Source organism: Pelobates fuscus, chromosome 10 (genome assembly GCF_036172605.1).
Source record: "Pelobates fuscus isolate aPelFus1 chromosome 10, aPelFus1.pri, whole genome shotgun sequence".
Classification (NCBI taxonomy): Eukaryota; Metazoa; Chordata; class Amphibia; order Anura; family Pelobatidae; genus Pelobates; species Pelobates fuscus.
In genome coordinates this window covers 14,013,366-14,025,929 of record NC_086326.1, presented here as the reverse complement: position 1 = coordinate 14,025,929, position 12,564 = coordinate 14,013,366, and the positions used below count along the sequence as shown (strand labels likewise).

At 39.9% G+C, this 12,564-nt stretch overlaps 1 protein-coding gene across 1 annotated transcript in view; it reads left to right on the top strand.

Annotated features, from left to right (window-relative positions):
* The first annotated feature begins 280 nt into the window (after window positions 1-280).
* PDZD7 (PDZ domain containing 7) overlaps window positions 281-12,564 on the top strand; it is a 58,571-nt gene continuing 46,287 nt past the window's right edge. Inside the window, exons 1-3 of the mRNA XM_063433575.1 lie at window positions 281-332; window positions 9,819-10,249; window positions 12,209-12,349. Of these exons, the coding sequence (XP_063289645.1) occupies window positions 10,057-10,249; window positions 12,209-12,349 (334 nt within the window). The 5' untranslated portion in view covers window positions 281-332; window positions 9,819-10,056. The remainder of the gene's footprint in view (window positions 333-9,818; window positions 10,250-12,208; window positions 12,350-12,564) is intronic.

The window sequence follows — 12,564 nt, the reverse complement described above, 5'->3', positions numbered from 1 at the left end:
TAAAAAATATTTAATAGTTGCTAGGTTAATGCACAAAGTCAAATAAAATAATGCTATGCAAGAGGTATACTTAAATGAGCGTGATGGGAGTTGTAGTGCACACTAGGTTAGCAGCACCTCTATATGTTATAATATCATCCCAGCAGCTAAACAGTGGCAGACACCTGGCTTTAGATTGTCTTCTGACTGGCTGACACAGTTCACTAGAGACAATGCTAGGTTGTCCTGTCACATGCGTTGTACAAGCTGCTGATGTAACTGAGAAGTCACTGTTGTTTGAAGCGTTCACAGATCAGCATTAATCTACCTGGCAAAGCACAACACACATGCATGTAAGTAATATTTTTTATGTATTCTTTATCATGCTGAGGGAGATCCCTCCTCGCCGTGCAAGGATGTGATCAGTCTTTGTGGAATAGAATAGTCTGTTGGGAGATAATGTTCTGGTCTGGAATGCTGTGCTTGTTTAATACAATGTGACGTTAATTCGACTTTCTCTTCAAGCTCTGGATTTAAGCTGTGTCTCCTCCCATTTAAAATCTAATACTTTGTATTCATTCGTTTAACTCACTGTATGTCAGACAGGACTGATGGCGGGGATAAGATATTGGTTCTAACTCTGACCAAGGTTAATAAACCCTGTTGGAGTATTAAGGACCTGCAAAGCTTGTTTTGGTACCTGTGTAATATAAGTGACCGCAATTAAACACCAAGGAATATTCAACGCCATGGGACCTCACCAGAGCAAGTACACAGTGTCTCAATTTACCTTAAATCTTGTGAGACATTCTGCTGGTTTCCATGGTGATAGCATCTCATTTTGCACTCTAGACAAAAACTACAATTTGCCTTGATAAATTTGGCCTTTGGCATTGTAACTGCAAGTGTTTACAAATGTTGCATGAGTTTAACCCCTTAAGGACACATGACGTGTGTGACATGTCATGATTCCCTTTTATTCCAGAAGTTTGGTCCTTAAGGGGTTAATAAAATACTAATATCAGAATAGAGGTGGAAACAGACAATTAAAATACTAACAGACAAAAGCCATGAAATGTATAATCTGGATACATTTACTTATCATGTATGCACGGACCCTGTAAACAATATAGACCGTAGGATGGAAAAAACGTGGCTTAATTAATATGTATGAAGCCAAATATGTATCACACAGTATGTATGTTCAATTATAATGTATAAATTGATGAAACCCCAATTTCTAGCATTATAACGGTCCAATAACTAATTATGGAGCAACTAGGCCAAGCTGCGGACTCTTCTACTCCACTGGGAAGAAAGGCCCAAATCCTGCATACTACAGAGTGATGGTATGACTTTATATTTGGGGGGATGTGATGTAAACGAGTTGTTGCAATAGAAGCAAACAAATCTGCACCCAATACATGCAATAAAACCGTCTTACTGTCCCCATAGGCGTAACCAATTCCGCCAAATACAAAATGGTGAACCACGTTCATTGCCACACTTGGAGCATGTCGGATTCATCGTATCACCCTGGGGCTCTTTACTAGTGGGATAATGGCTTAAATGTGGTCTCATGTAGCATAGAGTCCATTAATATGTGAGCATGAATGTTCTTGTTGGTTTTAGTTCTTGTTTTAGCCAATTTCTCGCACGCCAGGCCAGTTATGAGCTCCCTGTCCTGCGCAGGCCATCAGTTGTAAGTCTATATCCAGCAGAGGGGAATGAGTGGTGGACATACACACTTGACAAACTGCTCCTGTGGTCTAACAAACTAATAGGCACCGTGCGGACTTTCTATTATGTTCTCCAGCTTAGGAAGGTTTGCAGAATGAGCATTCACAAGCACACTCACTGAGCTTAGCACGCTCCCATTATGTTAAATCAATGTTTTAATAATTTTTGGCATCTAAAGGCTGCTCGCCCTGGGGGAAACCACTGAAATTCATTCAAACTTTTTTTTAATTCAATTTTTCAAGTTGAAAGTCATCATTATTCCATAGCTGTCCCAGTAGTATTCAATGGGAAATATCAGAGAGCACTAACAAAGTTATTACACTTGATAATATTCAACGTTTCACAAATCTATCATATACACGACAGAAGTATCAGATGGTAAAAAAAAATGTTGGGTATATTCAGTAGGCAAAACATTATAGAATTATAAACTGAAAGTAATCAATTTAAAGGTAAACAAACCAATAAACAGCCCATCATCTTTAGTATCATAAATCCATTGCCATTGCCGTGTCCCCACCTCTTGATATCACTCATCTCTCCCCAACTATACATTACACGGGTATTCCCACTCCATCTCCTCCACACCATGACCACCCAGCAATGTGACTAGGCATTAAATTGAGTTAATTGGGTATTTATTTAGAATAATATCCATTTTTATGTTGGGAAAGGCAGACTATTATTATTTAGGATATACAGATCGCCAGCATATTCTGCAGCACTGTACAATTGGGGTAATAGAGACCATGCAATATAGACAGACCAGTATATACAAAGCAGAGAACTCAACTAGTGAGATTAGCTTTTGGTATCTCCTCCATCTTTATGCTACGTGCTTTGCAAGACAGCTTGTCACCTTAGATCCCAAGCTTATAACGTGGCACCGAGGCAAGACGTCCATGGGGGAATTTGTAGTTGATGGTCAGAGGCTGATGTTATTTTAACCAGAGTGTCACTTTAGCCGTAATAATGGATAAAATGTAAACAATGTACGTGTTATTAAAAATAAAATAAAATGCGAGCCGTGATTTGCTAAATAATGCAACTTTGTTCAAGGGAAACTAAATGTTGCCATCCTGGCTATCTTGCACTAAATTTGCACTTTGGCGGTCACCTGTCCATAGCCCACTAGATGCCAAGTTAGAGATAGTCTACAGTCTGCCTATGGTGGCCTGACATTCGCGTTTTCCTGGCCAATTTCCCAGAAATGCACAGAATGCATGAAGCACTTTTCTTATAACTATTTCTCTTTTTAGGGACAATACTGCTCGGCACAGGTCTGGTTATCACACATTACTGTAAAAAAACCTGTAAAATAAATTAAAACCTCTTATTGCACTTTCTTTAAAAACCACATTGTTTGGATCATTAGTAAAGAAAGTTCCCCAGTCCATGTGAGAAGAGAGAATGTATAAGAATTGCAGTCCTTGTGATTAGAATGGGTTAATACAAGCTCCTGCCTGCTTGTCATACAGTGCTATGGAGTGTAACCGCAGAATGCTATCTGATACAGGTCGAGATGGCAGCCGTGTGGAGAGCTATGTTATATTACAAAGGCAAACTTTTACATGCAGATTATATACAGCTTGCCTAAACACAATTGTCATTTTAACCTTTACAGCTCTACAGAGGTGGACGCTTTTTAGAGAGGTAAGTAAGGGCGTTTACTAAAGAGTGGATTGTTGTATATTGAGAACAGAAACGAAAATTTAGATTTAAAAAAGTGAGTTTTCCCAGAAAATGATAAAAATAAAAATGCTGTTTGATATGTTGAATTCATACACTGCTGAAGGAAATTGGTTATTAACCCTTAATTTTGCCTATGAGATCCAGGATATAGTCAATTTCCCTTGACAGTATGTAAATTCTACATACTGCAGGGCAGCACTATTTATACAACTCCCAACAGCACGCAGGACATATAGCTAATCAGAAAACATTGCTTCAGTTGTGATTTATAGCGGAGGTATTGCAGATATTTTCACAGACTTGAGATAAAGCAATCGCAGTTGATTCTTTGGGATGTGTCACTGTTATAGAGATATGGCTATAGAAATCCTTTTGCACCCTTGGTACTATGCCGTAATAATCTCCTTCAGCTGGATGAGGTTATGATATTATTGAACACAACACCTGGTGTGTGCCAACAATTATCCTAGGCTCAGCATCATGAGAACTGTGGATAATGTGATACAGTGCCAAAGGTCAGCCACCATTCTTCTAAGAGAATAACACAATAAACTGAAAGTTGCCTTGGAATTATATGGGACAATCCACCAAGACGGTTACTTTTGTTTTATTTCTTGGCCCATCAATAGGAAGATGTTACACCAGCCTCCATGATTTTAATTTGAAGGGAATGAAGCAATCTGTTGGAATTGGAACACTTGCTCGATATGACCAAGAGTCTTGTGAGTTTTGTGGTTATGTGCTGGGCATTTGGATCAAACGTCTCTTCTCCAACAAGAAGAACTGCTCCCACTCTCTGTCCGAATTCTACTGCAATCACCATGTCTCCAGCGCACTGACGCTCTCTCAAGGCAATTTAGCAGTTTCCCATCCAACTTCCTGTTCCTAATAATAACAACAAAATATTTAACCAGGAAAGGTACACATTCAGTTTACTCTGGTTTCCAAGTACATGTTACTTTTGCCTCGTATCCAGGGGATGTTACCAGGATTTGATCCTGCAACCCCCAAGGGGTTGAACAGATTATATTGATGATGCATTAGCCCACTATTGCACTGAGCTATCTCACCGGCCTCTTAAAGAGAAAACTGGAAAGATCTCTAGGTCAGCAAAAGTAGGAGGATCCCATGTTTTTATATAGTCCATAAATCATTGAACCATGTTTATGCTGATACACAAACAAATCACTGACAATTCCAGGAGGCATTAGCAGGACATTGTGTGGTTCTACACCATAAACAGAATGTACTGGCTCACAGTTCAATGACCGCAGTAACTTGCTGGAACCACTCTCGTCATTTCTTGGGGAGAAAACACATGACCCACAACAGTACTTTTTACAGAGCGGAGACCAGGATTCTTTCTTGAAGACCTATAATTGTATCTAGAATTTCATACTATGTTACAGATTGCACTATGGGATGGAATTGTAGTGAGCTTGGTACATCGCCATTTACCAATCCCATGTAGGTGATTAAAGGGCTATATGTATATTTACATAGGCATCTCTACATTTAATGAGGCGTATATTCAAAACAGTTTATATAAAATCTTGATTTATTTTTAATTTAGGAAAGGTAATAATTATATTCAAACTTGATTATTTTTTTTTTTTTTTGAATATATACGTTGACAATACAAATTTACAGATTTGTGCCCCATTATCTAGGTTTTTCCTCTATAACCGTGTGTGAAAACATACATGCCAATGTGTCACAGTTCTATCAGTTTACATTGTTAGAACATATTTTTATGAAATAATTACATGTGAGTTTGTTTATTACGGAGGTCACTTGGAACGGGTATCTGTTGGTGTTTATATATACAGTATCTCACAAAACTGAGTCCACCCCTCACATTTTTGTAAATATTTTATTATATCTTTTCATGTGACAATACTGAAGAAATGACACTCTGCTACAATGTAAAGTAGTAAGTGTACAGCCTGTATAACAGTGCAAATTTGCTGTCCCCTCAAAATACCTCAATACACAGCCATTAATGTCTAAATCATTGACAACAAAAGTGAGTACACCCCTAAGTGGAAATGTCCAAATTGGGCCCAGGGTGTCAATATTTTGTGTGGCCACCATTATTTCCAAGCACTGCCTTAACCTTCATGGGCATGGAGTTCACCAGAGCTTCACAGGTCGCCACTGGAGTCCTCTTCCACTCCTCCCTGATGACATCACGGAGCTGGTGGATGTTAGAGACCTTGCGCTTCCCCACCTTCCATTTGGGGATGCAACCACAGATGCTCACTAGGGTTTAGGTCTGGAGACATGCTTGGCCAGTCCATCCTTTACCATCAGCTTCTTTAGCAAGGCTTGGAGGTGTGTTTGGGGTCGTTATCATGTTGGAATATTGCCTTGCGGCCCAGTCTCTGAATGGAGGGGATCATGCTCTGCTCCAGTATGTCACAGTACATGTTGGCATTCATGGTTCCCTCAATGAGCTGTAGCTCCCCAGTGCCAGCCGCACTTGTGCAGGTCCAGACCATGATACTCCCACCACCATGATTGACTGTAGGCAATACACACTTACACAATACACACTTGTCGTTGTACTCCTCACCTGGTTGCCACCACACACACTTGACACCATCTGAACCAAATAAGTTTATCTTGGTCTCATCGGACCACAGGACATGGCTCCATTAATCCATGTCCTTAGTCTGGTTGTTTTCAGCAAACTGTTTGCGGGCTTTCTTGTACATTATCTTTAGAAGAGGCTTCCTTCTAGGACAACAGCCATGCAGACCAATTTGGTGCGGTGTGTGGCGTATGGTTTTGAGCACTGACAGGCTGACCCTCCACCCCTTCAACCTCTGCAGAAATGCTGGCAGCACTCATACGTCTATTTCCCAAAGTCCCAAAGACAACCTCTGGATATGATGCTGAGCATGTGCACTCAGCTTCTTTGGTCGACCACGGTGAGACCTGTTTGGAGTGGAACCTGTCATGTAAAACCACTGTATGGTCTTGCCCACCGTGCTACAGCTCAGTTTCAGGGTCTTGGCAATCTTCTTATAGCCTAGGCCATCTTTATGTAGAGCAACAATCCTTTTTTTCAGATCCTCAGAGAGTTCTTTGCCATGAGGTGCCATGCTCCTGTGATCAGTATGAAAGAGTGTGAGAGCGATAAAAACAAATTTAACACACCTGCTCCCCATTCACACCTTTGTCTTTGTAACACTAACAAGTCACATGACAATGGGGATGGAAAATGGCTAATTGGCACAACTACACCATCAATTCAAACCTTAAATTCATCGTCTTTTCATTTCAAATTTATCCTCAAATCCCATCCTCCTTTTTATATACAGTATCTCACAAAAGTGAGTACACCCCTCACGTTTTTGTAAATATTTTATTATATCTTTTCATGTGACAACACTGAAAAAATGACATTCTGCTACAATGTAAAGTAGTACATGTACAGCCTGTATAACAGTGTAAATTTGCTGTCCCCTCAAAATAACTCAACACACAGCCTTTAATGTCTAAACCGTTGGCAACAAAAGGGAGTACACCCCTAAGTGGAAATGTCTAAGTTGGTGTCATGTGACTCGTTAGTGTTACAAGGTCTCAGGTGTGAATGGGGAACAGGTGTGTTAAATTTTGGGTCATTGTTCTCATACTGGTCACTGGAAGTTCAACATGGCACATCATGTCAGAGAACTCAATGAGGATATGAAAAAAAGAATTGTTGCTCTACATAAAGATGGCCTAGACCCTGAAACTGATGTGCACAATGGTAAAGACAATACAGGACAGGTTCCACTCAGAACAGGTTGCGCCATGGTCGACCAAAGAAGTTGAGTGCATGTGCTAAGCGTCATACCCAGAGGTTGTCTTTGGGGAATAGATGTATGAGTGCTGCCAGCATTGCTGCAGAGGTTGAAGGGGTGGAGGGTCAGCCTGTCAGTGCTCAGACCATACGCCACACACTGCATCAAATTGGCTGTCGTCCCAGAAGGAAGCTTCTTCTATAGATGATGCACAAGAAATGCTGCAAACAGTTTGCTGAAGACAAGCAGACTAAGGACATGGAACCATGTCACGTGGTCCGATTAGACCAAGATAGACTTATTTGGTTCAGATGGTGTCAAGCGTGTGTGGTGGCAACCAGGTGAGGAGTACAAAGACAAGTGTGTCTTTCCTACAGTCAAGCATGATGGTGGGAGTGTCATGGTCTGGGCTTGCATGAGTGCTGCCGGCACTGGGAAGCTGAAGGTAAAGGTGATTGACAGGCCACGCATGTCTCCAGACCTAAACCCTATTGAGCATCTGTGGGGCATCATCAAACGGAAGTTGGGGAGGACAAGGTCTCTAACATCCACCAGCTCCATGATGTCGTCATGGAGTAGTGGAAGAGGACTTCAGTGGCGACCTGTGAAGCTCTGGTGAACTCCATGCCCATGAGGGTTAAGGCAGTGCTGGGAAATAATGGTGGCCACACAAAATATTGACACTTTGGGCCCAATTTGAACATTTCCACTTAGGGGTGGACTCACTTTTGTTGCCAACGGTTTAGACATTAATGGCTGTGTATTGAGTTATATTGAGGGGACAGCAAATTTACACTGCTATACAGGCTATACACTTACTACTTTACATTGTAGCAGAGTGTCATTTTTTCAGCATTGTCACATGAAAAGATATAATAAAATATTTACAAAAATGTGAGGGGTATACTCACTTTTGTGAGATACTGTATACTCGTACCCTCTATACATTTGTTTTTTTTTCTTTCAATTGTTTCTATGTCTCCCACCCAATACAATATTATGTAATTTTTCCCATAGTTGTACGGAGTTATCCCCTGTATTACTTTTAACCCCTTAAGGACACAAGACATGCGTGACATGTCATGAACCCCTTTTGTTCCAGAAGTTTGGTCCTTAAGGGGTTAATTTCCTTCATTCATTTCTCCCATTCAAACAACATAACTGTCACAGCTCTGGATTTTACATAATTGAATGAAAGATTGAAAATCATCCATAACTTGTCTTTTCTCTTTTTCTCTTTCTCTTTTTCGTGAGATGCTCAGTTTTCTTTTTAATTTAAAGATTTGGTAAATTGGGAATCTATTGTTGCAGATATTTAACCCCTTAAGGACACATGACATGTGTGACACGTCATTATTCCCTTTTATTCCAGAAGTTTGGTCCTTAAGGGGTTAAAGGAACATGCATTCCTAACACGATAGAGTTGGAGTGACTGTTGAAGGCCCGTTCCCCCTTAGAATGGAGCAAAAAGGTTTCTAACTTACCTTTTCTCCATCACGCTGGTCTTACTGCGACTGGCCACGCCTCCATGACTGAGATCATCAGTCTTGAGGATCTCCGCTAATCCAATGCTTTCCCACACTGAGCAAATCACACTGTGCAGCACTGAGATAGGGAGCACCTCCAGTGGCCGCCTGAGTGACTGCAGCTAGAGGCGTTACTAGTCATCAATGAAAACACAGTGTTTACATTGCTGAGCCTGCAGGAAAATTCTACAGACACCAGAACCACTTCATTAAGCTGTCGCTTTAAAAACAAACATCCCAAAGCGGACCAGTTTAGAGGATTAGAGTAATCCATAGATTATCTATATAATATATATTGTGTTAACATTTGTTAAATGGTTCAATAAATCTGAAAAACTGTTGTACGTAAAAGTTTGAGCACTACTGACCAAGTTTGTTGCTTTTCTACGTGTAAAACTCTGCAGGGGACAAATGTTAACTCAACCAATTTCTACTAATTGTGTTATTAGATATATTTTAAATTGTGTCTATTTATATAACATACAAGAACCAGCGCACTCACTCATTTACTAAGCAGCAGCTTCAGTGCTCACATAATGTTTTTTTTTTTTTTAACTAAACTAGCCAAAAATAATGGGGGTATAGTTACAATATATGATTATGCATTGCATAGGTCTGCCATAATACCAGTGTACCAAATTTTGGCAGGTCCTATCCTAATGTGTGTGTGTATAGAAGTATGGCGAGTGTGGCTTGTGCAAAGGCCACCCTGGACATCCTTTCAGATAACCATTAGGATCTTCTATTTAAGATCTCAGAACCTTAATTGTAAATGAACTAATTAGGTATTGATTATAACCTAGTGGTGACAATTCCAGAGCTTAACACACGTTCTCACTCTTGGAACTTCTGTATGTTTAAACTGAATGTTATATTTAAGGACAAATAAGTCTGTTTCCAGTTTGGCCCCTTTGGTCTGTAAGTTGAATTCACTTTGATTCTTCTTACTTTAGTGAATAACTCTGTTAAATTCAAACATTGTGGTATCCACGTAGGAGAGCAATGGCTACACACAGTGGGGCTTTAATTTACTCTAAAGATAAAGTAAACAAAATTCTATATTTATTCCCATTTTTTGTTTTGTTTTTAGTTTGTGTTCTTGGAATTGCCTTGAGTTGAACATCATGAAATCCACGTTGTCCAGAGCCATGGCCTGAAGATGTTTTTGTTCAACATGTTAAACATACATCTCTTTTGGTGGGAGATGACATGAACTATTTTCACTTTGGAATAAAAGTTTCACCAACACACCCAAATTCCATAATTCTTCACTTTGAAAACTGAACGAGCTCTGCAATCCATATGACTTTCCCTCACGTCAGGACACCATGGCACATGCTTTTGAAATGGATGAAGGTGAGAGGCCCAGTGTTAGTTCACCCAGGAGCTCAAACAGAGACTTTGCAACGCCAACCAGGTCTATGTTCCAAAAACAGAACAGACAGAGAAACGGTCACCTCAAAAATCTACGGGCCACTTCTCCAATGGGAAGAGTCATCCTAATAAATTCACCTTTAGAAGGTAACTTGCTAATCATGTCCTCTTTTTGTGTAATTATGAAACATTTATTTATTTGGGCACATGCATCTTCCACCACGTGTTTGGTTTGGCTTGAAATATACAGTGTAATATTCACTTAGTTAATTTCTCAGAGTGTTATTTTCGGACAAAATAGGGCTTTAACAAAGAGCTGCAATTTTTGAATATCCTGCCATTTGTAGCAGAGTATAAGAGTACCAGGTTGTAGAAAATTAATTAGGCCACATAAGTGGTGCTGTTCAAGCAGTGGTCTCCCTGCAAGAGATTCTCATCAGTTTGTTTTTTCTTCATCTCTATCAGGGTCAGATCATTTAAAGGACAACTGTCCCCTCAAAACTATTTTTGTTGCAATTAGCTCTTTATTAAAGATTACATGTAGAAATAATGTACACAAAACCATGAAATAAAACCGAATCTCAAGAAACCAGGATAAAAGAGGGACAATCAGGACCCAAAGTCAAAATTGTCAAAACACTGAGACATGCAGGTCTCTAACTTTTTTGGAAATAACAAATCAATGGTTCACTTTCAATGTACCTTTGTAACCCTGCTCAACTTAATAAGCCAGAAGCAGGTCAGATTGCTACCCCCTCCTCGGTAGATCCTGGGTGGTTAGACCATGAGATAGATGTCCCAAAGTGTACTACATGGCCATCTCCTATTGATGTTAAACCAACTAAGCAATATCCATTTCTCTGTTGTTAGAGTCTGGAATTCGGCAGATTTAATGCGGAGTATCCAGTTTCCCCATATGGCCATATTGACTTGTTGTCTCCCTTTCTTCCTGAATATAATGTCCCCCATGGCCCCGAGAACCACCATTTGCATAGATGGGGTATTAGTTTGCTTCCAGTACACCGGTATTAACCTATTGGCTATATTAAGTCTGCAGATGGTTATGGATTTTTATTGTATGTGGATATTTTCAAGGGTGTGTGGTTACCCCCCTCCTGGTCTTCAGCAGAGCCAGAGTCCCAAAGCTAACTTTTTGGCAGCTGTATTTGGTTATAATTGATCTGATAGATGTAAAGAAGGCATTGGAGAAAGCTACTGGCAGGTTCTGGAAAATGTATAATATTCTGGGCAATAAGTGCATTGTAATGACTCAGACACGCCTTAGTGAGCTGAGGAAAAAGGTTTGATAATTTGTAGTAACATATGGGAAGGAAATCCAGCCTGGGCCATTTAACTGGCTTGATCTGTTTGAGGGATATGGTCTATTCAGTTTCGATCAGGGGATCATCTAGAAGTCATTGAGTCTGGAACTTTAATGTGCAACTTGTGTTGTAAGTATTCTCTGACCATTGGGATGTGAGAGTCATTTGCTTTCTGTGGTGGCCAGTCTGTTTTGAGTAATGGGTATGTCGTGTGGCAGCAATTTTATCAGGCATTTAGTGGATATGGTTGTGGTCGGTGTGTATTTTATGAATGTACGTGACCTTCCTCTTTTTGCTAATTATATGGGCCAAGAGAGATCCACATTTGTTGTCATTAAAGTAGAATAAAGATTTAGTTCTCATTAAGTTGGTGTGGTAAGATGTATTTAGAAGTTTAGATAAGTCGTAAGGGCCTGTAGTTGTGTTGGGTCCTGGAGGTGGAAAGTATATCAAGCTGTATTGGCCATTTGTCATGCTAAACCCATGGCAAAAAAGTGCCCCCCATGACACACTTGTGCGCCTCCCACACAGAGAATGGTCCCCTAACAATGGTTATAATGTGAGTGGAAGGGTAGTCCGAAAGGGATTATCTTTACTATAAACCTCTGGTGGCTGGAGTCCTGTTGAGGCTGCTCAGAGGACACAGATGAAATGCCAATATAATATAACATTTATATGTCTTGAAATAAAATCATATGTTCTAAAACATTTCCATTCTAAAGCTGTTTTAAGGACATTGACATTCTAACATTTCTCATTTACCCTAACACTTCGTTCTTTGCAGCCACCAGTGATGAGAGTGATTCAATCCTTGCTATCACAGTGGATAAAACTCACGATGGGAAGTTGGGTTTCAGCGTTCGAGGGGGATCAGAACACGGACTTGGCATATTTGTTAGCAAAGTGGAAGAAGGAAGCAGCGCCGGTGAGAGACTTGGAATATTTATAGCTATGGGGATATAGAAGAACATGCTGGCAATTGAGATTTTAAAAAATGTATGCATTTATTTAATCTTAGAATAACTTTATAAACTGCTTGCATTAGCTAGATTGTATATAAAACAAAAATACACCTTGCCTATATGTTAGTGACTCTATGGACTGGTTTATGAGGTAAGAGGTAAAGTTATATTTTTATCA